This window comes from Lytechinus pictus, chromosome 8, assembly GCF_037042905.1.
Source record: "Lytechinus pictus isolate F3 Inbred chromosome 8, Lp3.0, whole genome shotgun sequence".
Taxonomy (NCBI): Eukaryota; Metazoa; Echinodermata; class Echinoidea; order Temnopleuroida; family Toxopneustidae; genus Lytechinus; species Lytechinus pictus.
Genome location: NC_087252.1, coordinates 24,984,813 through 25,011,187, shown reverse-complemented (window position 1 = coordinate 25,011,187; position 26,375 = coordinate 24,984,813). Strand labels below are relative to the sequence as shown.

General features: G+C 37.5%; 1 protein-coding gene across 2 annotated transcripts; it reads right to left on the bottom strand.

The window, feature by feature from the left end:
* Positions 1-865: 865 nt before the first annotated feature.
* Positions 866-24,761, bottom strand: LOC129266190 (V-type proton ATPase catalytic subunit A). 2 transcript variants are annotated; one of them, XM_064103837.1, is made up of 14 exons: positions 24,676-24,761; positions 22,292-22,390; positions 19,446-19,574; positions 18,130-18,344; positions 16,921-17,058; positions 14,493-14,644; positions 13,463-13,625; positions 12,847-12,955; positions 12,289-12,411; positions 10,597-10,711; positions 9,918-10,125; positions 9,294-9,448; positions 7,897-8,068; positions 866-6,675 (listed from the first exon to the last, which is right to left on the bottom strand). In XM_064103837.1, exons 2-14 carry the CDS (start codon positions 22,356-22,358, stop codon positions 6,580-6,582), a joined length of 1,842 nt encoding a protein of 613 aa, XP_063959907.1. In that variant the 5' UTR covers positions 22,359-22,390; positions 24,676-24,761; the 3' UTR covers positions 866-6,579. The 2 variants fall into 2 exon arrangements, with proteins under 2 accessions (XP_063959907.1, XP_063959908.1); XM_064103838.1 differs by lacking the exon at positions 24,676-24,761 and adding an exon at positions 24,141-24,157.
* Positions 24,762-26,375: the final 1,614 nt, after the last annotated feature.

Here is a 26,375-nt window from a genome sequence, read left to right as displayed (position 1 = left end):
TGTTTTCTTCAGATCTAGGTATGATGAAAATATTGGGAAAATATGATTATTCAATATTCACTCAACCTTGAGGCACATTGGGTTACACCCGCTTATATACATTTGTTTGGTCCTATCCCATATGGTATTATACTATAGTTGGTTCTCCTAACCAATCTCATATCCACTTGGTCTATATGGTTAGATTAACTGCTTATGAGTCAAGTTTTCATTTGACAATACTAGTATGCAAAACAATTAATGGCATGAGAATAGACTGACTATATTAGACCAAACTTCAATAAGACTTGATTTGATACTAAATTGGTTTAGTCAATGTGGTATACATGTAAGGTTTATTTCCAATTGGTCTAATGCCAATTCATCCAATTACTAACTATTCTACTAGCTATCATTTGGTCTAACCTCAGTTTGTCCACTGTCCGCATTGTCTAATTGCCATTTCATCCAATCACCATTTTGTCTAATTAACAGTTGGTCCAATAGCCATTTTATGTAGTCCATATACCATTTGGTCTAATTGGACTAAGTGTTAATTGGACAAAATGAAAAGAAAATGGGTAATTAGACCAACTGGTTACGAGGCAAACTGGTGAATAGAAAAGTGATTATTGGACCAAATGGCTGTTAGACAAAATGTGGATGGACAGAATGGCATTAGACTAAATTAAGTTAGACCATGCGATGATTGGACGAGTTGGCAATAGACGAATTGGCAGTTTACCACATGTAATACTGGATCTGAAAAGCAGACCAACTGCTTGTGGACCACACGAGTACTTAAACCCAAACATCACCCTAACTACTGCATTTGGAAATGAGCGGATTCCAACAAACAATACATTGCAATACAGACCAATACACATTTGTTATTACATGTTTCACTATTTATTTATATACATCTTCTATTATATATTCCATTTCCCTACAATTTTACATCTCAAAATGCTGACAATATTCATCACATCCATACCCAAGGGATATTACAAGATATAATAAAACATTGAATATAATTATAACACATAGAAAGGAAGATGTTCTCAAGAAGAAAAGATGTTTTCATACAACATTAAAACTAAGGATCACAATGTTTCAAGCTCGTACATAACCAAAAAAAAAATGTCACTAATATTAAATTAAACTGAAAAAGAATAGAAACAATTGTAATATTCATGAATTACATAAAGGGAAGCAAAAGAAGGGTATTTGATAATTATTTCTCATCCATACTGAAATATACTGAGAAAAAAACAAAGGCTAGAAAAGATTTTCTATGTAGGGAGCTTTGCATCTTGATATTTTGGTTGAAAATTTTGTAGACATGGCTCCCTCCATGGGTAATATTTTATGATCAATTTATTTAACCTGTTGCCTACTACCTTAACCAGGGTCGGATTTCATAAGGACTTGTAATGGTAACAAATGCCACTATTACATAACAAGTTCAACCAATCAAATTAAATGATTTCAGTAGCCTTAAACTGTTGTCAATTTGTCACTGTAACATCTTTTATGAAATGGGCCCCATATGATCCATGTAAAAAGGCTTCGAATGACTAAATACAGTAGTCAACAGGCATAAACAAAACATAAATAGAAGGCTCTATTGACAGAACCCCATCCCATTAGTTGAGAGATTTAATGAAGCCATATCAGTGAGGAGATTTGCATGTGATTTGCATAATTATCATAATGGGCAATTAAGAGTCAGAGAGCCTTGGTCTTTGTACTTTTCATCTAATAAATCCTTGGGCCCATTTCAGTAAGAGTTATAATTATTGTAACCATGAGCATAAATCATTGATGTCATACTATTCAAGTGGGGGGGGGGGGGGGGGTGAAACAATAGTTCACCCCCCCCTCCCGAACAATAGGTTCACAGCTTGATTTTACGCCAGTGATTGTAACTTTGCTATTATGGTCACTATTATTGATCACAATCAAGGTTACCATGGTAGTCGCCATAATGGCAAAGTTACAACAGTTGTAACTCTTTATGAAACGAGCCCCAGATCTGCAAAATAATGCAGCAATAAAGCAGTAGTCTGCAGGCGCAGACCCCTATTGAAACTTTGATCAACAAGTGTGTCTCCACGCAAAGACTAGCACATACAAAACTTGCTGTTTCAGGGCCTACAGTACACAAGGCATGAGTAGGCTGCACATTCAGACCCTTAACTCGAGTGAAGGTTTGCACAGCAGACTAATATAACAGTGCTGTATATACATATACTGTAGTATTGTATAAGACTTCCATTGTGCAATTATCATGAATGAGCCTAGATCTCCTTATGGCATTCTCCTTGTAATATCCAAATTGCTTGAGTGTTGTCGCATATGCAAATGCAATTTAGGCTGATTGCACTCTCTCAAGTGTCGACTCATTAAGACGCATGTGTCATTACACAAGAGAGGCTAATTACACAATGTAATGTCAGTGTGTGGGACAAATTTCTAATTAGCTACATGTATTGTATAATTGATTACTTGTTGTACAATGTAGGGAAGTCAAATACTGCATTGTGTATGACCTGGGTCCATGAATTCGACACTGTAAGCGTAACCTTATTTTGGATGGGAACAGACATTTCAGGGATTTCAAGGTCTAATTTTAGCTTTAAATATGTATTGCAATGTTCATCTGAGGGTCAGATAATATTTTTTAGCATATTCCTGTGCCAATGTTAAACTGTGGATACATCTTGTTAAAAAGAGTGGAATTAAGATTTAAGTTTGTGTCGTCAAATAAAAAAAAAACAGATTCAAGATGAAATAATGTTATTGCAGTGGATTATCAATATTAGGCCACGGCATAGGAGTAAATAGTCGCGTCGGGTGGGCGTTTCATAAAGCCGTTTGTAAGTTATACGCACGACTGGTGACCGTTTCTTGTGCTATATGACATACACCTGTGTAGTTGACTTAGCACCTAAGAACATGTTTCAGTCGTTAAGTCTTGCATAACTTTATGAGCAGCTTTATGAAACGCCCACCAGGTGAAAATTAAATCAGTTATAGCCTTTAGAAGAATCAGAGAAAAAACAACAAAAATGGAAATATCCATAAATATCCACTTAGGTTCCACACATACAGTACAACCAACATTCAGTATTGCTAAATATTTCTTTTTACCCTCCTCGAGAAACATAACTCGGCCTTTGTTCCATAGTTTCTAAAATAAAGGATTTAAACATCTAAAACAATCACTACACTTAACAAGATCTTGAGCACCAATGTACTAGGGCCAATAGTTTACAATCTGAACCTATTTTGTTGTGTATACAAGTATATTTAAGTAATGAATTGAGAAAAATACAATTTTCATCTAAAACGTGACATAGGTCAATAGTCCAATAGTTGCATGTTATTTGATAAACAGAGTTGCCTCCTACCTACAGTAAATGCTAGATGTACAACTGTTTTCATACAGAATATAAGGGATGGATAGTGTATGGAGAGGGGAAAGTTCATTTGTGATTATTTAAAGAGGCTGTTGGTACCTGAACGTTTTAGCTAGCGTATGCTGACTTACGTTTCCTTCTTCCCATTTCCTGGGGACGTCTTACAAAGAGTTGCGATTGATCCGATCAATCGCATCTATGGAAAGCCAGCAAAGTCAACATATAAAAAGCATGTTTGTTAAAAACATTCTAGATAGATATGAATGTATATCCATAAATTCATTGATTTCTTGACAGTTCGGTGTGTTCTCCTTTGTTTACAGAGAACATTTTGCAAATTTCCTGTAGAAAAAATTATGATACGGATGGATTTCCATAGAGTTACGATTGATTGGATCAATCTTAACTCTTTGTAAGACGGGGCCCTGATACAAGGAATTGCCTTCTGTTAACTACTCAAATGATTCTTCATACAAGGAAATAACATTTCTGATATTTGCAGTGATCTCAAAATGAAATATAAAGAATACATCAAGAATCGAAGGCTTCATTCATATCACAAGATGGGATCATAGGACAAAACGACTGGCCACAAGTACAGTACATCGGCATACGCTAGCTGAAGTTGGTATTGGTGGTGATTTTTTTACCTGATTGCTAAGAAAGCATGAATGCTTGTAGGCAAGCAACCAGAGGACCGACGGCTTAAGGTCCTCTCCGAAGGACCTGGTTCTGAGGATTAATGCCTTACCAAAGGGCACCAGCGCATCAAGTGGGAATCGAACCCGGGTCACCGGAATACGAGTCCCCCGCTCTACCGACTGAGCTATCTTGCCTCCAAAGTGTCAAGGACCCCGTAACAAGAAGCCTAGCAATGATCGTAGAACATTGTTTAACAACTGATTGCATGGACTGCAATGTACGATTAATCGCAAAAATGAAGTTTACGATTGATCCCTAACCTTTGTTACGGGACCCTGGTATGCGGAATGACAGCTCCTGAAGAAACAGTAATATCTTATTTCTTTGTCTTGTTTTTTTCTTTAAGTCTAATCAACAACCAATATCAGAAAGAAAACAGGCCATTCTATTGTCCCATTGGAATGTGTTACAAACGTTGAAAAGGACGAGGGGATAACAAGCTATACTGCATTATTGTAGAGCGCTATTAATCAAATTCTGATGAAATGAGTGATAACTGCTAATTACACCACCAAGTATAATAATGAAGAATATCATTCACTGAGGTTTCAAATCGCGGAGCTCTTCTCTTCATTTTTAAATGAGCTGCATTGAAATTCTTGCTGACAGCAAACTTTTAAGACGGTGCTGGAAAATACCAGGGATTAATTGTTCCTTTCATGTCAGCAACCCATGGCTGTCGTGGGACAATTCAACTAGCAGATTCATATGGTTCCTAAGCCATACACCTCAATTAATTATGGTAACCGTGGTGATCAAAAGAACATTATCATTGTAAAAGGACATTTGATGACCACTTCTACATCTAATCTAACCTATATATGTAATTTGTGTACATGTACACTACATACATTATAGAGATGTACGTTACATTTGCATTACATACATGTACATGTATCAAATGTAAATGTAATAGACATCTACAACTTGGTACTACACGGTGTGGTCATACCACACACAGATCAATCCCTATCAATAATCATAATATTACCCTTTTACGTGTATGCGCTTTTTTGGTACAACCATCATCGCTATTAAGAGCTTTACAGCTTTATTATAACCCCGGGAATGGCATCCTGGCTTGCCCAAGCACGATGGATGCACTCTCTCCACTTCCTGGGGAGCATTCCAACAAGTGATTATTATTTTTTTTTACAATGATACAGTACTGATTTCAATCATTCATCATTATTCTGGAATGTCTGAACACAACATGAAATGGAAAAAAACGAAAAAACAAGTACAGAAAATAACGTTTCACATAATAAAGATGTCAAATACCGAACCACAGTTTGTATGCATTACATAATATATAATGCTACAGGCACATGTACAAAACAGACTCCAAACTGATTGATGGTCGGCCATTGATAATAACATAATATTCTTTTTGTCGGTCTGGAGTCGGTTTCGCGAGTGCAACTATAGCAAAAGAGTAGGATACATTTCAGTCGAAGGAGTGATTTAAAAAAAATATCTTTTAGAGTCATAAAGTAAATAGCAAGACTAGATAGATTCATGCGATTAGATAAAAAGACATATCTGTTTCTTCAAATTGATTATTTTTCAATTACAAGTTTATGTAATTGGTTTATCTTTTGTTTAGACTCACTCTTGCTCAGTTCTTAACAATACAGTGTATCCCAGACAAAAAAAAGGACTCCTTTTTTTCTGATATTCAAATCCTAATCTTTAGATTTGACACTTATTTCGTAAAAGTGATTTCACTGTTTTGACTTGAAACCACACGATAAGATAATTTAAATATATACCTGTTGCCTAATGTTGCCAATTTGTCAACAAAAAGGAATGAATCACTTATCAAATTAATTATTTCAATTCTTTTACTGTGCAATGTTGGAAAAAATATGCCAGGAATTTATGGTTTCATTTTTTCTTTCTGGGATGCACTGTATATCCAACCACATGAATTGCTGATGTCACAAACTCCCTCTCAAATTTCAAAAGTAAACTGATTTTTTTCTCTCTTTAAAATAAAGATTTTAAAGGGATTAACAAGAAAAGCATGAATTCTATATTGTCATTAGTTGACTACCACATCAGCAGTTTAAAAATAGATTTATGCTGATGAGCAATACACAACTTTGTTGTTGAAATGATGAAAATCTTTAATTTGACACTGAAAAATCTTTGGCCGATCTGAAATAGAAAGCACAAAGTCGCTTTGCATCATATTATCTCTAGAATAAACACAACACAAAAATTACAAAATACTGCTCAATTCATAATCAAGTTTCTGTTTCTCTGAAAAATGGCCTCGGTTTTCCAAAAAGGGCCCATTGCACGATATGAAACAGAGTTCCATCCAAAATAGACAACAGATAAAAAAAAACAAATTGGCATGGTTAAGTGTGTACTCGAGACATTCCACCACCGACATCAAATGCTATGCATGGGACTGGACATTGATTATATAGGATTATAACTATGGCTATTTATATATTGGCTATATGGATTAAAAGTCTTCTAGGTTCCTGAACCCTTGTTGCATTTCATCTAATAACTCTGCAAAGTCTTGCTTGATTTTGGCTTCACCGTCCTTGACAGGGTCCTAGAAATAAGACAGATGAAAAGGATAATTAACATTGTAGTGTCACCAGAGAGAGTTGTTTCACTAAGATTACATGTATGGCCCGTATTCTGAACTCGGGTTTAATATAAACTCTTGTCTTAAAGTTTGATTTGACTATGGATAGCCAATTGTGTCACAAATTTCTAACAGTACAGGTTTGATTTATCAGCCTATCTGTTATTCAAATCATTTATAACTGTCTGGGAATGATTAAGCTGAATCAGTTTTTCCACTGTGGAATAATGAGAGAGCACAGACGACATAAGATACATACAGTGTGCAGAAAAATTTCAACATTTATTGGCTTTCCATAATTTCAGCATGGCCTACGTCAGGGTATTAAAGAGGCCCTCAAGTCGTGGAATACGTGATTTCTGTAAGCCCCATTCACTCGTACGGAAACTTCATACATCTTATGTGTTCGTCGGACTACCGAGATTAATTTTCGCCTGCGACCGAAATTTGCAGCCTGCAGTCGATTACAAGTCGCACTGACACGAACCACGACAAAAGAGACATCTGCTAGGGGCAAATCTGCAAATGACATACAAAAGGTCCTCAGCATCCATAAAACAAGGCTCGACACTAACTTTTTTCATGGTGGCCTGATTAGTCCACAAAAATCATAAATTTCATATTTTTGGTGGCCCGCAAAGCAAATATGGTGGCCCTAAAACAATAGAAAACATTACAATTTATCAAAACTTTGGTAGCCCAACTGGGCCACGACTCTCTTTTTGGTTGCCCCAAGCAACTGCTAATGTCGAGTCCTGCATAACAGTAGACCTCATATTGCTAAAATCAGTAAACAAAGGCACACCGCTCTCTTAAAAAAAAAGCAGACTCAGCGTTTTCTTCACGTTCCATATATAGCTAGCTAAATCTCTACACACACTCTTATCGGTACTGTGTTCAAAGGTGCGTCACATGAGCATTCGACAAAGCTCACATGCACAGGCAAGGCTGGGCTCACAGCGAAAAACAAAGCAGAAGCGATGGCAAGGTACCCCACACTCGTTGTTGGGGTTTTTTGTTCGCTGAGCCCAGATTAGCGATCTAATGGCCTGCAACGTGGTGAAAGCGACTCGCGAGTCCTCTTGCTATCCCACGTCCTTGGAAGCACCTACAGAGCAGATGTTAAATGGTAGAAGATATGTGTTACACAAGAACTGAATATTATAATTATTATCCTTATCTTACCTTGAATTTCATTGATGAAAGCTTGTACATGATGTCGCCCATATTCTCCCTGATGATAGCGTACGTGATCTTGTTCTCGCTTTGTGCCGTGCTCTCTACCGCATGCCTGGCCATGTCATAGAACGCTACGATGTTGCTGAGCATACCGACAGTCTTGTAGAATGGACAGTACCTGACGGTGTACAAAATGAACAAAGAGGTTGCAAAAAAGATTATATAACCATCGGTAATTCTCTTAAGCCCAGCGCACACTATGCGACGCGACTGCACCAAGATCCAATTGCAACAAAATCACAGTGCGCGCCAACATGCAACGCACGGCAACTGGGACCCGCTTTGTTGCAGTAGGATCGCAGACCAAATCTCAGACATTTGACATGTCAAATCTTTCTGCGATTTTGCCAATTTAAGGCAATCAGATTTGTCCTAGATGACGTCATGGCCACTTTGCTGCGCTTATGCAGCGCAGACAACATACGTGCAAAAATAAAGGCGTCATGAGATGTAGCGTGCTGCCGCATAGCTGTTGTAATGTGTGCGCTTGTCTGCGATGCAATTGCACCGAGATGGGATTGGGCAACTTGATGCAGTCGGATCTTAGTGCAGACCTGCCAACCTCTGGGAATGAAAAACTGTATTCTGTGATTTAAAAAAAAAATGTATTTTTCCCCAAAAAAGTGTATTTCATAATCAAATGCGTGGCGCACTCGCTCATCGCGGCGCTCAAGCTGCATGCAAGCTAAAATGCGCACTGCTCTTGCAGATGAAAAAAAAAAAAACGTTGAAACATATGCATATCTCACCCTGGTTTTAACAAAATGATTGAAAAAAAAAAGGTACCTAAAATAACATTGATCCAATAACCATATTTGTGAAAGTTTTATAAAATAGAGACATATATAAATACGCCAAAAACGGACTAGTTGGCAGCTCTGCACAACTTAATACAAAATTAAGAGTTTATATACATAGTACACACATTTAATTCAGCTTAGGCTGTGACGCATGTTCCTTTTTTCAAAAGATTGTTTTTATGATATAACTGATTTGAATATATCAGCAAGACAAATAGCTGACAGTGTTTAAATATTCTCAAAGACAGTTTAATGAGGAGGCACGATAGCTCGGTCGGTCGAGCGGGGGTTTCGGATTCTGGTGACCCGGGTTCGATTCCCACTTGGTGCGCTGGTGCCCTTTGGTAAAGCATTTATCCTCATTACAAAGTCCCTCGGAGAGGACTTTACGCTCACGGTCCTCTGGTTGCTTGCTTATAAGCATTCATGCTTTCTTAGGTAAAAAGCACCACCACCACCATATGTTTCAAATGGCAGATCATCGGTCGGTTTTGAGTCAGTTTCATTGGTGTGACTATATCATTAGCACTTCAAGGGGCTCACCTATCGTACGGAGAGTAGCCGTTCTGTTGAAGGAAGTCATCCTTGAGTAGTTTGGCAATCTCGAGGGTGATCTTGTCGGACTCGGCGAGGGAGCCCTTTCCTACCAGCTGTACGATTTCAGACAATTCTTCCTCTTCTTGCAGAATCTCCCTCACCTAAAAGGATAAATAATTGTTGGTTTTTATATCTAGTGCCCTCTCATGGTAATGATTTTTTTTTTCTTTCTCATTTAAGGAGAGCCATTTGAGCACTTATCTTAAAACATTGGTGATATTATATATCAAAAAGCTACAAATACAGATTCATATCTGAAAGTTCAGCCCATTGTATGCTTCATAAGTGGATATGTACATGAACAAAAATACCTTCTGGTGGGGGGGACTGGGTTTCTGTACCCGATCCAAAAAGTATTAAATTGCAAAATCTAGCAATTTTTTTCATTTTACGTCTTTCACATCTTCACTGATTCATTCATTGAGTAATTAATCAAAATAGTGACAGGGGCTTTGGAGGAAGGGAACATTTACTAACATTGAATTGGCTCTAAAATCCCATTTCAGCATTCCCTAATCTTTTTTCTTTACTCTTCCCACTACGCCTCCCTTGAATTAAAAGCATACTGACCTTTGTCCTGAGCGGTACGAACTCTGCATAATTCTTGTCGTAGAAATCGTCTAGCGCCCTCATGTACTTGGAATAGCTGATGAGCCAGTTGATGGATGGGAAATGTTTACGCTGGGCAAGCTTCTTGTCCAGTCCCCAGAACACCTGGACGATACCGAGGGTTGCGGAGGTCACAGGGTCAGAGAAGTCACCACCAGGGGGCGACACACTGCAGAAAGAATGAAAAGATCACTGTTACTGTCAAGGAACATTGTTTGAAATAAAAGAGATAACACAAAATATTTTTTCAAATAACTGCACTGGGTATAACGTAGAAACTCCAATCAGGGTATTGGACAAATTATTATTTTTTTTGCTCTTAGGGGCTACGGTCCATGACCTACTGGGTAAAATCTGCAACATTGGATAAGCTTAAACATTGCCATGATTGTCAGTTTTCCACAGCCCTTTTTCAAAGTATTCCTTCCTACCGGGTGGAGAGAGTGGAGAGTGGCAAATGCAGACAAATGCCTTGCCAAAGGACGGGATTTGAACCCTGGACACTGTGGTTCAAAGTCCAGAGACTTATCCACTGAGCCACAACATCTGTACACAATACAGACTTATTGGTGTTGGTATGACTTTCATTACGAGGGTTGCTGACTGAAGGCAGAAGGATTATTTAGGGTGAAAAACTTACGCTCCAACGATGCTGACGCTGCCCTCTCTGCTAGGGTTCCCAAGACATTTGACTCTACCGGCTCTCTCGTAGAAAGAAGCTAGACGGGCTCCTAGATAAGCTGGATAACCACTGTCTGGTAACAGAACATTGAACGAATGTACAGGTTTAGTATAATAAACACAAGGCGAGAATGTAGTCTGCATGCACAGACCCTGATTGAAAGTTTTATCAAAGAGCGGGTCTTCACAAAACACTAGCACATATAAAACTTACTGTTTCGAGAGGACCTTCAGTACACAAGTAATTGTAGGTTGCGTATTCAGACCACTTAAACTCGAGTGAAGGGTTTGCACGGCAGACTAGCGAGAATGAGAGAGTACAACAGGGGCCCCTCTTACAAAGAGTTGCGATTGATCCAATCAATCTTAACTCCATGGAAACCCACCCATACCATAATTTTTTCTACAAAAAAATCTCCTTAGTAAACAAAGAAAATCACATTGAATCTTCAACAGAACGATGAATGTATGAATATACATCATATCTAGAAAATATATTTTGAACAAATTTGCATTTTAAATGTTGACGTTGCTGGCCGTCCATAGTTGAGGTTGATCGGATCAATGGCAACTCTTTGTAAGATAGGGCCCAGGTAGGCAATGAGCCTTGCGCTTGGAATCAGAGACAGCTACAGACCCTACTGTGTTATAACTTTTACCTCGGTGTCTACAGGACCAGATGGTCCCTGTAAAATGCATGTGGGAATTACAGAATTTAGTAGTTACCAGGTTAACCCATTGCCTACTGGAACCAGATGGTCTTTGTACAATGCAAGTGGGAATCACTGAATTCAGTAGTCAACAGGTTAACCTACAGGTGTATTGCCTACTAGAACCAGACGGTCTCTTTACAATGCATGAGGGATTCACAGAATTCAAAGGTCAACGGGATTAACTCTTTGCCTACTGGAACCAGATGGTCACTGTACAATGCAAGTGGGAATCAAAGGAATCAGGAGTCAACAGGTTAACCCATTGCCTACTGGAACCACATGTGCTCTGTACAAAGCATGTGGGAATCAAAGCAATCAGGATTCAACAAATTAAATGGTGACGTGACATTTGCTTCTGCAACGATTGACACGGGCTTATTTCGTCTAAGACTAAGGGTTGGGTTTAGGGTTGCAATAGGGTTTTTTATGTTAGGTTTAGGGTAGGGTATAGTGTTAAATCCAGGGTTGAAGTTAGTCATTTGATTAGTGTGTGGAATTTAGAGCAGAGCAATTGTCGGTAGAGCAAGTGTTAAATAGTGATGTTATGGGCAGTCCTGTCTGCAAAACAACTATCATATTGAGAGGAAGACAGAGAAAGAAAAAAAGGTAGAGAGAGAGTGGGAGGGTGGGTAGAGAGATATACAAAGAACAAGAACTTAGAAATAGATAAATCACAAAATTTTAATCATAACATATTCCTAATCTGAATATAACAAGAAAGCAGGAGGGGTGGAGGACGAAAACGACGATACCAACAACAAAGCAACGAATGAGATCATTCTACGACAACTAAGAAAAAAGTTAATATGCTTTTTCCTAAATGGGAACGATGAGGATAGATAGAGGGAAAAAGAGAGTGAGACAGAAAAATGAGGAGGAAGGGAGAGGGGTTACAGAAGAAGCAGCTGTTTTGGGAATGATTTGATAGATGAACTTACCAGCGGGCATTTCAGCCAGACGACCCGAGATCTCACGAAGAGCTTCAGCCCACCTGGATGTCGAGTCTGCCATCATGGAGACGTTGTATCCCTGATCACGGAAATACTCTGACAACGTCACACCTAAGGATAAAACAAATCAATACAGATTTATATTTTAAACTATTGGAATTTTATTAATATATATATTTTATTTAGTTAGTTTTATTCATTCTTATATATCTTTATCTATCTATTTATTTATGTGTTCATATGTCTTTATTTTATCTTTTTAATTTCATGTTTTACTATGATTTATATGATGTTCTTACAGAAGCGGGCCTTCAACCTTCAAGCTTGTTGTGTAAACTGAACAATCATTGTAAATATGAAAAGACTGAAAGAGGAAAATAAATGAACTGAACTGAATATTATCATTTTAGCTGATACATTCTTCTTAATATTAAACACTGCTTTGTAACATCAAATTTCCAGAGCCCTAATGCATAAAATTTACTATTTATGGTAACACTTATAATGCACTAACAGTGATAGTCACATATCTGGGTGTGTTCATACCTGTGTAAATGGACGCTTCTCTAGCAGCTACAGGCATGTTTGATGTGTTAGCTACCAGCGTAGTTCTCTTCATAATAGATTCTGTCTTCCCGCCGATCTCTACTGTGAGCTAGTGAAGTGAATAAGAGACAGATATTTGTCAATACTGGACAAAATTACCAACATTCTAGTCAATTTCAGTCAATTTTCACAACCACTTTGCATACAAAAAAACAACAACTTTCAACTATATGCATATACTTAACAAAAATAAAGTATCATTTCAGATTGAGTTCACTTTCATATGTAAATATTTCAAGGTAGCACAAAAAACATTTCCATATAAGGAAGACTTGATATAATAATAATGGATGATTAAAAGCTTCAAAAGCTTCAAAATACCAAATTCAATTTGATTCGTGCTGATGATGTAAAAAAGTCAGAGATTAAATTACATCAATGAACTCTGTTTACACTGCACCTAGGTTTATATACACATGTATCTTGGGATTTGAAAATGAGATAAATGATATCATAATTTCCCGTATACCAAATATTACATTATGTAAAAAAATGTCCCAATGTGCTTCTAAGAGACGTGGGCACGTCGTGGTTGAGTGATCAGTTTGGAGCTTACCTCGGGGAAATCTCTCAATACTTCTGACATCTCGTTGCCACGTTCACCGCATCCTACATAGACGATGACATCACTGTTTGAATACTTGGACAGAGATTGGGAGATGACAGTCTTTCCGCACCCGAAGGCTCCTGGGATAGCCGTCGTTCCACCTTGTACACATCTAGGGAGAAAGAGCAGAATTGTTAGAAAGGGAATCGATTCAAATAGGCAACATAGGTTAGAAAAACCAATAACCAAACGTATCAAGGCCATCTTCACTTGTGTTCTTCTATTGTATAAAAATATGGATGATTCTTTTTGTGACAGATAATGGTAAGAAAGATTAAAATGAGAATTATGATGATGATAGTAGTGGTGGTGAAGGAATATATTCAAGATGATGACAATGAAGGTAATGCTAATAACGATGAGAATAATGAGAATGATGGTAATGATGATAATGGTCAGGATAATGATGAGAACGATAATGATTATGGTAATAACAATGATGATTATAGACTTTTGGACATGTTTGCTTTTTCTAATTGTCAGATTCATATACCCATAAAGGCCACTGCACACCTTACGACTGTTCGCGATCCGATTTTGGAACAAATCGCATTTTGCTAATTTTTCTGAGAATATGAATGGAACATATCATTTTATTAGAGGTTGAAATTAATTGAAAGAATACTAGTATAACCATTTTGAAAGATTGCAAGCTTTTATTTTGGAGTAAAGGCCAAATTAGTTTCAAATCGTAGCCAATCGTATGACTGCTATGACGTCATTACGACTAGATATTAATTTGCTTTTATTCTAAGGATGATATCATAGTCACAGATTTGAACATAGGTATTCGTACAATGATTTCAAACATTACACAGTAAGATATTCCATGTCTCAATATTAGCATCAAATTCTACTACGTGTTATTCCAAAATCGGGTCGCAGACTGATCGTAAGGTGTGCGGTCGCCTTAACACATGCACTTTGTAACCAATCCCAAACAAAAAATTTATTTGAACAAAGATGAAATTCAACTTACGGGAATAGAGCATCTAGAACCCTCTGTCCAGTAAGAAGGGGGTAGTTGGCAGGAAGTTTCTCTGAGACGGGTCGGATGTTACGGACAGGCCACACCTGAAGCATAGTGTGTTTGGTCTTGAGTCCATCAAACTCTGTTTCCAAGACGACGTCCTGAGAGAAAAAAAAATAATAATATGCAACAATTATTATAGAGCGCTTTATATACAAATGTTTTTAAGTGCTGCATACTATTACCCCGGCTAAAGCACGGCTAACCTATTCAGGCGCTTAATTCCTTCCTACCGGGTACCCATTTACTACACCCAATTGGAGAGTGGCAAATGCAGATAACGCCTTGCCAAAGGGAGCAAGTGCTATGGTGGGATTCGAACCCCAGACCTTGTGGTTCAAAGTCCGCAGGCTTATCCACTGAGTCACAACACCTCTACATAATATAGCATGATTCAAGTCGAATCAATATAGTTCATTAGACCTTTTGATTGTTTAAAGTGATTTAAATTCATTTCAATTTAAATTTGATGGAACAATTAACTTTATAAGCCCACTTGTACTCTTAAGATCAAGCAAAAAGTTGTCTTTTTCTGTTGAAAATATCCATATTTTATTGTTCGAAATGCAAATGTTAGATAGAGATACTCCGAAAATTAGTTTTGCCCAATTGATCATGGGCCCGGCAGCCGCTGTGCAGCACCAGATCGATGAGGCACTATCCCTTCAATGTTGAACGCCAAACAGGGTAGCAGCAACTCCCATCTTGTTACGTCTTTTGGCCTGACATGGCCGGGGTTTGAACTCCCGACTTTCCGGTTGTGAGACGGACGCTCTACAAACTGAGCTAACACACTGGTTAATTCCCATTGTTCCAAAAGTATATGGTGATCACTCATTTAAACAATCCTCTTCCATCCTTAGAAATGCACTTCTATGCCATGCAGTCAGCTATTAATAGTATACATGATTTAGATAATTTTAATTTTTCTCTAAAGGAAATTTTATTATTATTATTATTTATTTGGCCATAGAAAATATTTGTTTTTTCTTTTGATTGGCAGACATTTTGTTATGTACTTCTATTTATTGTTATTTTATAATTTGCTGGAAATAGGCCTGATGAAAAGTTCCATTCAACTCGGCTAACGCCTCTTTGAATGGAACTTTTCATCTTTCATCGAATGAAAATATTCTTCTCATTGCACACATACATGTTCATTATTTGTATACTATTATGGGCAATTCCACAAAATATGTATATCCGTCCCCTATACATGTATGTGGGACCTTCATGAAATTTTCTGTCTCTGGTTTCTTGTTCCTTTCACAGTTTGTAATGCTCTCAAAGGACCATGATTTGGTCAGTTCTTGAAGTGAAGTAAAATTTGAGAAAAATGGGGGTCGGATGTACAAAAAGGTAGATCATTTCATGGAATTGCCCTTATGGTAACTACCATGGAAACAATGCTCATCAGACAATCAAAATTAAGGATTCCATGCTAGTTACCATTGGATGGCAAAGTTACCATAATGGTAAATTTTATGCAACAGGGCTCTCCTCAGTCACATCCATTCTCACTGTAATGCCATAGGAGTCTGCTTCCCCCCCCCCTATGTAGATGTATAAAAAATACAGAATTCCCCAATATAGGCCGGGGCGAACATCCAAGCATTTTTAATCTCAATGCACTAGAACCCCGGACAGCAGCGTGGCGTTTTGGCATGCCTACAATGCATAATACACAAACATCGCATTCATACTTTGTGCTGAATGTCGTAATCATTGAGCTTACCCATTTTGTTATCTGGAAGTTTACAAATCTTTCTGAAATTTTCAGTGCTGTTTCTGACATTGTTTCATTGTGTTTCTTGCACTTTGTTTTCATCGCACTAAGGTCAGTGCTGTTGACGTTAAGTATATGTGACGTCCATCTGCCCCGCCTATACTGTATATATCAAGCTTTATATGACACCAAGATGGATCCTTGGCATTTGATTGGTTGTTTGATATCGATCATTCGGACCGTCTTACAATGACGTCATCAACCGTGCAATTTTGGATCCATACGATTTTGTCCATTGCACGCAGGCATTGTACGACAATCAACAGACCGAGCTCTGATCTTGTTTTGCATCAAAACTGATAAATTTCCTATGAAAAATAATCTAGTTTTAAGTGTCATATAAACCAAATAATGAATGTTCCTTCATTCGGTGAAAGATGAAATGAATGATCCATTCAACTCGGCTACGCCTCGGTGAATGGATCTTTTCATCTGTCACCTCATGAAGTATTCTGTCCATTGCACACATAAACATTTATTATTTGTATAATACAGGGTAGAATAGAATAATTGGTGGCTAGTGTGTTTTTTTTTTTTGGGGGGGTAGGGGTCAGGGGGGTTGGTTACACCAGCTGAGTCGGCCATACTCACTGTAATGTCATAGTAGCCTGGCTCTGCTATCCATGTGACAGTCCCTCTCTGCTTGGGCGGTAGCATAAGACGATGCTCAATCAAGGTATTCTCAGGGACCATCCCATAATAATCACCACCAGTGATGTGACTGCCAACCTGTACAGGGGTTAAAGGTCAAGAGCAGGGCAAAGGTCAAAGGAAGGGTTTTGGTCCGTGGAAAACAGTCTGTGGAATACATGTTCTTTTTAATGTACATTATGTAAGAAGAGTTCAAGTTCAAACAGAAATGAAAGTGCACACACACATAGAGATAAGTGCTAGTCTGCAGGCACAGACCTTTTGTTTTCACATAGAGCTGCCAACCAAATTGTGAAAAAATACTATTCTTTGTTTCTCTTCATCCTGTTTTTAGGTATAATATTTTTCTTTAAAATTCTGAAAAACATACCAAAATAATCATTCTTACATGTTTCAAAAATCCAATTTCTAAGGGAAAAATCCTGTGTTTGTCTTCTAACTATTTTGATTTAATCTTTACCAGCCCATTTACCATTTTGTCTAAGTAAGCTATAAATACCCATTTTGTGTTGTATCCACTCGGTCTAACACCACTAGTTATCAGATGAACTGTTAATGTACCTAAGTTTTACTTGACAAAGAAAAAAATAAAATAAACTGGAAATTAGACCAGCTGGGCTATAGACTAATTGGTTTCTGGACCAAGTGCAGTGTAAACCGAACGGCATTTGGACCAAATTAATCGTACACTATTAAAGGGTTGAGCACATGTGGTAATGGACTATCTGACAAGAACACCAACTTCTTGTTGACCAAATGAAAAAGAGCCATCTGGAGGGCATTTCATAAAAGGACTTTGTCAGACAGTTTACTAGCCAATAATAATCAAGAAACATATCTGGGCCCTGTCTTAAAAAGAGTTACGATTGATCTGATCAATAAATGCAACTATGGAAAGCCAGCAATGCCAACATATAAAATGCATTTTTGTTAAAAATATAATCTAGATATGATGTATTTTCATACATCCATTCTTTTCTCAATAATTCAGTGTGCTCTGCAAATTTCCTGTAGACAAAAATATGACCTAGATGGATTTCCATATAGTTGAGGTTGATCGGATCAATCGTCACTCTTTGTAAGACGGGGCCCAGATCTAACAACTTGTCCGACAAAGTATGTTGATGGCCCGCTCCCCTGTATACCTACCCTGATTCCTGGATATGGCTTGAAATCCCACTTCTTGGTGCGGCTGAGTGCTTTGACGTTGACACCGCGAGGAATGTAGATACTCTGCGTTAGGTCGTTGATGTCCTGGAGGGGACGTTGGATTCCGTCAAAGATGTTGTCGAGGATACCCGGTCCGAGTTCGACGGACAGCGGGGTGCCTGACCGGAGCACAGGGTCACCAACGCTCACACCGGCTGTGAGGGGTCAAGAAACTGTTAAGGAATATATTATTCGTGCTTATTCTCATTATAATGTTCTATATAAGGGGCCCCTTTCACAAGCTCTGCTTCTATCTGGTCCCAAACCTATCATGTCTTATTATTTTTTGTCAAACTGTGTTATATGTCTCATTTGATTGGTTAAAATAAAACTTGAACTTAAACTTGAGGGGCTGATTCAAACGCTTAACCACTGATTGAGCAAAACTACAAATGTGATGCCCTATTGTATAAAATGGTTTCGCCATTGGGGAAGAAAGAAGAAAATATACCTTCCCCAAAAATTTACATAAGTCCATCAAATACCTTCCACATTAGTGACTGGTGTGATTGCATGAATTTTCGGTCTTGAGTGACAATTTCAGTGAAATCTTTTAACCTTGATTGGCAGAGAAGTAGAGGTCTCTGTTACCATGGTAACTGTCAGAGAATGACAGCTTATCAGTGCTGGAAAGCTTCGTGAAAGGAAGCCCTGGAAGTATGGGAGAAAAGGATCATACATGTCTCCACATGGACATTAATAAAGTTGGGGGGGGTGTCATGTGTACGAATGGTAGTTACTTCTACTAATACCCAAACATAAACAGCTACTCTACATTTGGTAATAACTGAGAAAGTATGAAGCTTTTTTCATGAATGAACTCATCTGATATTTTATCTGACAAGTCCTGTTTTATCGGACAGTTAAATAGGCAGTGTGCTTTGCATCCAATCAAAATCAGGGAAAGTAAGATCCTACAACCTGTCAAATGAAAAATGTTGATGAAATGCTCTTCTAAATAGTACTTAGTCTAACTGGGGGAGGGGAGAGGGGGTGGGGAAAGATGGGTCACGCGCATTCATGAATGGTAATCATTTCTACTAATACCTAAACTACATTCTGCATTAACTGAGAAAGGATACAAGTCTCCTCATAGACCTGAATGGACATAATTTTTACCTAATACCTAAACATATACAGTTACATTGTTATAACTGAGAAAGGATACAAGTCTCCTCATAGACCTGAATGGACATAAGTTTTACCTAATACATAAACATATACAGTTACATTCGTTAATAACTGAGAAAGGATACATGTCTCCTCATAGACCTGAATGGTGGCCATATCGCCTTCCAATCTGATGATCTCTCCCACCAGCTCACTGTGTCCCACGCGCACCAGCTCGTACATAGCAGCACCGGACATACGCTCTGCTGTCACCACTGTGATCATTATTGAGGGAGAGAGAGAGAGAAGGGGAGAGGAAGAGAGTAAGGGAGATAAAAAAAACTGTCATTAGAATCCAAACCATACAAAAATATATATGTTTGGGACTAAACTTATAATTGAGACGGAAAACTATTGTATCAGAAAGAGAAATAAAGAGAAAATAAAAAGAAAACAAAGAGAAAATTAAGTATCAAATTAAGGTCATGGGTCAAAATTATTATAGAATTGTACAAAATGCAAAGGTGTCTCCTACATGTACATGATACATGTATACAGTATCAGAAAAACGTCTTCTTGCATGAGAATCTGAACCATACAAAAATAGATATGTATGGGACTATATACAAGGTTTTTGGGGCAGAAAACTATTGCATCATCTGTATATTTTTTCAGTTAAATAAAAATGAGAAGGAAAAATCTTAAATTTGTAGAGCAGGACAACATACTACATGAAGAATACCATAAAAAATTGTCTTGTTTCAATCAGAAATTATAAAACTGATTCTAGCACAATACCTGCATACATCAACTGTCCAGTAATAACAATAACATCACATCCGAACAGCATCATTGTTATTTCTAAAACCAACTGTGTACTAGTGCTGCAAGTTTGCAACACATTATACCTGAATGTAGTTTATGTACATGTGCATGTGTTTTCTGTAGTGTACTGTATACCGCGTACATTTCTTATGGGGGGGCCTACGGAAAGAATGATAATTTGAAAGAGGTGAAAAGAAAATACAAAAGCAGATTCAATACTAATTAACAAATATGTGGGTCTGAATGGAGGGGAATAAGACATGTACCGGTGTATAATGTTTCATTTCTCGTAAGGCAACTGATTTTTTTTCGCGGGGGGGGGGGGGGGGGTGGCTATCTTCCAAAACTTAAAAGGAATTTTAAAAAAATCTTTAGCTGCATAAAAGATATGTTGGTCTAAAATGAGATTATATAAATTAAATGTTCATTTCTCATCAGGGCGCTGTTTTTTTTTCATGGAAGGGGGGGGGTATAGTGTATACTATTTGTAAAAACTGTTTTTTTTTTTTTTTAAATAAAAATCAATACACACTATATATTACATATAATTGCATAGAAGAATGTGTGGGACTGAATGGATGTGAGTAAGAGCTGTGGATTATATAATGTTTCATTTCTCGTCACCAAACCCAACACAGGAAATCATAAGTACAGAGACAGCTTATTTCCTATAGATCTACCAGCAACTACATCAGTCATACGTACATGTATACTTGAATCCAACAGACTCTATAAAACACATACATGTACACAACATCATGCATCATAGAGGTACTAACAAACATCCCTAAATGAAGTACCGGCAATGTAACACACATGTACATGTATTACTGATTGAAGCACACAGGTGTGAAATCAATTTCCAGGTCATGATATCATATTCCAAACATCTGTTTTCCAAACTCCCTAGCAATAATTTGGGAAATCTATATACCAGAGCCCCCCCCCCCCCTTCCGCAAAGTACAAGTAAAACAATTATAGGACTGTGATAATTTTGATTCTTATCTTTTGAAATTAACAATCTACTGTACATATATCTCAGTAATGTCAATGCTAGGAATAAAAAAACACAACAAAAAAGAGTATTTTTAAAAATTTGTTTCAACGTAACAATCGCCAGCCTGTTGTAGTGAGATCAGTGAAAAAAAATGTGAAATGACTCTACTCGAAAACTTGATAATTCACCATTTTAAACAGATGTGCTCTTAGGCAAGAATTTACTTGTTCTTTTCATGCAACAAGTTACTGGCCTGACAGCGATTTTTACCGGTCTGGGACCGTCGGACCGGCGCTAGGGTCATGCGCTGTGTATAATACATACTCCATGATTGGAAATTTTTTTTAAAGTAACAAAATAACAAAACAAAAAAAGGTATTGGTGTATTAAAAAAGAGGGACACATAAAGCAGTTGGCATGTCTGTTCACGTATCATGGATATTCTTCATAGAAAAGTCAGGGGAAAATTACACAGGGAACCCTGGTAATCCCCATTCATTGCAACGTTAAAGCTTATCCAATGTTGCAGATTTTTAAGCAGTAAGTTGTGTAAAGTAGCCCCCCAAAATAAAAATTAAAAAATTTTGATTGAGAAAAGTAATTCATACTGACAAATTAAATACATAATTGAGAAAAAAGGCAACACTTTTTCAGTATGACATCATGTCTCTTTTTTAAGATAGGACATTTTTACAAGTGGGGCATAAGTATCGATTTCTTACATTTTTATTTGCATCATATTTTGATAATGGAAAATGATGTCAAGTATCATTTCTACATGTATGTAGGTACATGTACATAATGTAGTTTGTGAACTGTCAACATCAAAACCACTATTCAGTATTCAATGCCTTCAAATTACAGCATTACCATCATCACTATCGTCATTATCATTATCGCTATCATATCGATCATCACCAGAACATGATGATGATGATCATCATCAATCATCATCATCACCACCATCATCATCATCATCATCACCATCATCATCAGCAGCAGCAGCATCAGCCTATCGCTCAGCATCAGCAACAGAAACTTTTTCATCTTACAAGCTTTTTACATCACATGCACATGTATTCCTGTAAAAAAGTATGATTCCACTACTTCAAGCACTCATCATTACTGCTGAAAAGTCTAACAGATATCAATTTTATAGAAACGCTTACCAGGTCCAGAGACAGCAAAGACGTAACCATACTTGCTCTCCTTTTCATTATCCGCTACTTTATCCATGTTGGAATGATATCACTCCTTCAACTTCAGTTCTGGAAATGTATAAAAAAAAAAATTAAGAGATCCTTATAGTGATGGTCCAGGTTGGAGATATTTAATATCTCTATAAATTAAGTAAAATTCACAAAGCAAAATGCTGAAAATTTGATCGAAATCGATAACAAATAACAGAGTTATTGAATTTTAAAGATTTGTATTATTCTGGTGAAACAGTTCTAGGCATACTAGAATATATTCATTAGCTGGGCTGATGTCATATCCCCACTTGTTCTTTTGTATCATATTATATGAATTAGGTTTATTCAAAACTTGTCTACCAAGAAATAAAACATATGGATGGACAACTGATTAATTAGTTATTTATTGCCGCAACTTTTTCCATCATAATGGATACACATCATTTACACATGTATGAAAAAATGAAACATTTATTATTCCATGTAATAACATAAGAAAAAGGAAAGTGGGAATGTGACATTATCAGCCCACCTAATGAATATTCATGATGATGTGCATATAACTGTGTTCATAAAATATTGATAAACTTTAAATTCAATAACTTCGTTATTTGTTATCCGATTTTGATGAAATTTTCACAGGAAATTAGTAATTTTGCATGAAAGTATTCCTCTCATTTTTCAGTACCAGTACTTTATACTGAAAATCAGTACTAGTTCAGAGGCCCGGATCCAGGGGGCTGGAGGGGCTTCAGCCCCCCCCCCCCCCGCACTTTTTTCCCAAACCATGTACAATAACATACAAATTACCATCTGATTGTGGTTTTTTGCATGGTCAGCCCCCCCTCCACACACACACACTTTCAAAACTGTTCCGTGGCCCCTGTAGTTGCTCTGGATTTAAAAAGATTTTTTTTTAAATTTGTATGAAAAGATGAACATGACAACAAGACAAAAATATAGAAGACAAAAACCACTTTATCACTTGCCCTGTTGGGCAAGTGATAAAAAATTTGCTTGACCGATAGAAAAAACTGCTTGCCCGATTTTTTTTCAAAAATTCTTTTGCTCTTAATTATTTTTTTCTGTCCTGGTTGAACTTGATTTACTGGCGCTGGCCTCGGCATTTCTTTTTCTTCACTCTTGTTCAATTTGTTCTGGTCGCCAATCGCGACGACAAAAGTCGCCTATTTTAGTCGGACGACTCATTGTTTATTTGGTTTGAAGTTGAAGCCGAGTCAGTCCGAAGCTTGTATGCATTCAATCTCTCCTTGAATTCAATCGGCCGATGATAATCGTGAATTGTATTACTTGCATTAGCCAATAAATATTTATGAGCTAATGCAAGTATTTTACAATTCACGATATTCATCAGCCGATAGAAGTTTTTTTTATTTTTTAAATTGGCACTGCTCATGATATTGTCGCCCTCTCTTATACGGGTCTTGTAACTAGGCTACGAACAAAGAAGGAAATATGGCGACAAGATCATCGGTGAGTATCTGCTCATCTCCTTACAATGATTTTTCTTACTATTTGTATTATTTTTCATGTAAAAAAACCTTTATGAGCGCCTAATGGGGGAAAATGATCTTCTTTTCCATTTACAAAATTGTGTGATAAGCAAGTTAAACAAATCAAGTATTTTGGAGCAACATTGTTTTCTCCAAAAACTCTCCTTCGTGTGGCCCAATGGCAATGCCGGCAATGCCTTGCCGTGCCAGGCCCAGCCCCAGGCATGGGGAGTAAGTCTGAGTAAGCCTACGTATAGTAAAAATAATTTTACTCCCCAGACGCCTCCAGGCTAATTCTGCTGACTTCTCACCTTCTTCTTCTTCTTCTTCTGTTGATTTCCTCCAGTCCTGGAGAACTGCGAGATCCAGTGGATACGCAGAAAAAGTGGTTTGATAAATTTTACATATAGAAACAAAAGAGCAAGGCTCAGGATTTGTCTTGCACTGTCTTTAAATAAGAAATGAGCAGAGCAACAGAGCAGACTATAAATCACTCACACCCGACATCTACAACTCCTATTGAAATAACTTGAAATTCAGATCATGTGCAATTACGATACATCCATCACAAAAACGTGATTCACACAACTCATTCGCGTGTAAAAGAAATCGCACGCACTGACAAAGTAGAGATCAGAATGTGCTCCTGTGGGACACCGGTGGGCTTGCCTCCTCTCGAAAAAGAAAAGTTCGACCTCGGATTCGGAAATTAACACCAACATTCATCATCTATAGCAATGAAAAACAAATAGAAATCTATAGAACCACATGCAAAAATAGGCTAGGCAACCATACAATGTAAAAACTTTATACCCCAAAACTGCTAGGAAAAGAAAAATTACTTACAAGAAAAAATGTCTTAGACGATTGCAGCAGTACTATTCACGCAGCAGCAATATCACATGATCCAATGCAAACTGCATGCATTATTGAGCTAAATTTCGACCACACCCCCCCCCTAAATATCGTGATTTCTCTCTCTCTCTCTCTCTCTCTTCGGGGGGGGGGGGTGGGGGTGTCTCGTGCGGGGAGCTACCATCCGATTCCCTACACTTTTGTTTCGTTTCACTTTTCAAGTTATCAAAAGGAACGGACAGAGTTCCAATCTCCTTAAAAAAGACAAAGACTGGTTTGAAGAGACTCGACAAAGACAAGGGGCAGTTTCGAGGGGGGGGGGGGTTATAACGAGCCAAAAAGAGGGGTCCAATATGTGACATGTGTAACAAAATTTACCGAGAAAGTGAGGCAAGCGAGAAAATTGTTGACCTTCAAAAACCAAATTGTGTGATTGATATTGGCATACAGTCCCTCACCTGTTCTCCCTATATAGTCGTGGAACCTGTGGGGGGGGGGGGGGTACGTAATACGGTCATGTTCCATGATTCCCCAAATAACAATTGAACAAGTCGGGGTTCTAACCCCAAAAGAAGCAACAGTTATACCCAAAAAAAAATTATAACAATAAATAAATAAATGAATAAAATAAATAAATAAATAAATCAATCAATCAATCAATCAATCAATCAATAAATCAATAAATAAATAAATAAATAAATAAATGAATAAATAAATCAATAAATAAATCAGTCAATCAATAAATCAATAAAAATAAACTAAAGAAAAGGCTTTTTTTTAATGAAATAACATGAGGTAAAACGGCAATCTGGCCAGTACTGGGGCAAGAACTTAAAAGCAGTTACCTGCCCCCCCCCCCCCCCCGGCCCCCCTAAAAAAACTGAAGAGAAAAAAAAATAAAATGAGATAGTGCGAGGTAACATTTATATGACCGCAATCTCAACAGGGATGCAGTGGGGCCAAGATTAACCTGATCCGTGGGGTCTGAATCCACCCAATGTTTCACCCAGTCAAACAAATTACCCCCTCCCCTTTTTAATTTGTGTGTGCACGTACTGCATGGGTGAATTCTCTCAGATCAGGAGACCCCCCCCCCCCACACACACACACACAAACCCGGATCCTTTATTTCCAAGGCCTGCACAAATTAAGCTTATTAGCAATGCGCGGGTGCGGAACAGTTTTTAATTTATTAAAGGTAATAATCGGTTTTAAAAAATAAAGAAACATAGAGATGAAGATTTGATGATTCTGTCAAAGCAAAACGGAGAGTCATACCTTTTAATTTTCATTTTGTGACGTCACTGACGAGCAGCCGCTTTTATATTTACATTAGGTAATATAAATTCCCCCAAAATGCCACTTTCATTTTCATAAAAAATGAAAGCGATTTTACTTGTGCGTTGGATATATCATCAGACATATGAATTCATACCCACTTCTATTAGAAACATATTTGTATACCTGATATTCCATTTAAAGAACAAGACCATCCCAACAAAAAGTTCATTTGAATAAAAAGAGAAAAATTAATCCAACATGCATGCATAATGCTGAAAATTTCATCAAAATCAGATGTGAAATAAAAAAGTTATGACATTCTATAGTTTCGCTTAATTATTAAAAAAAAAACAGTTATATGCGCATACAAGTTGGTCTGCAAATGAGGGACCTGATGACATCACTCACCC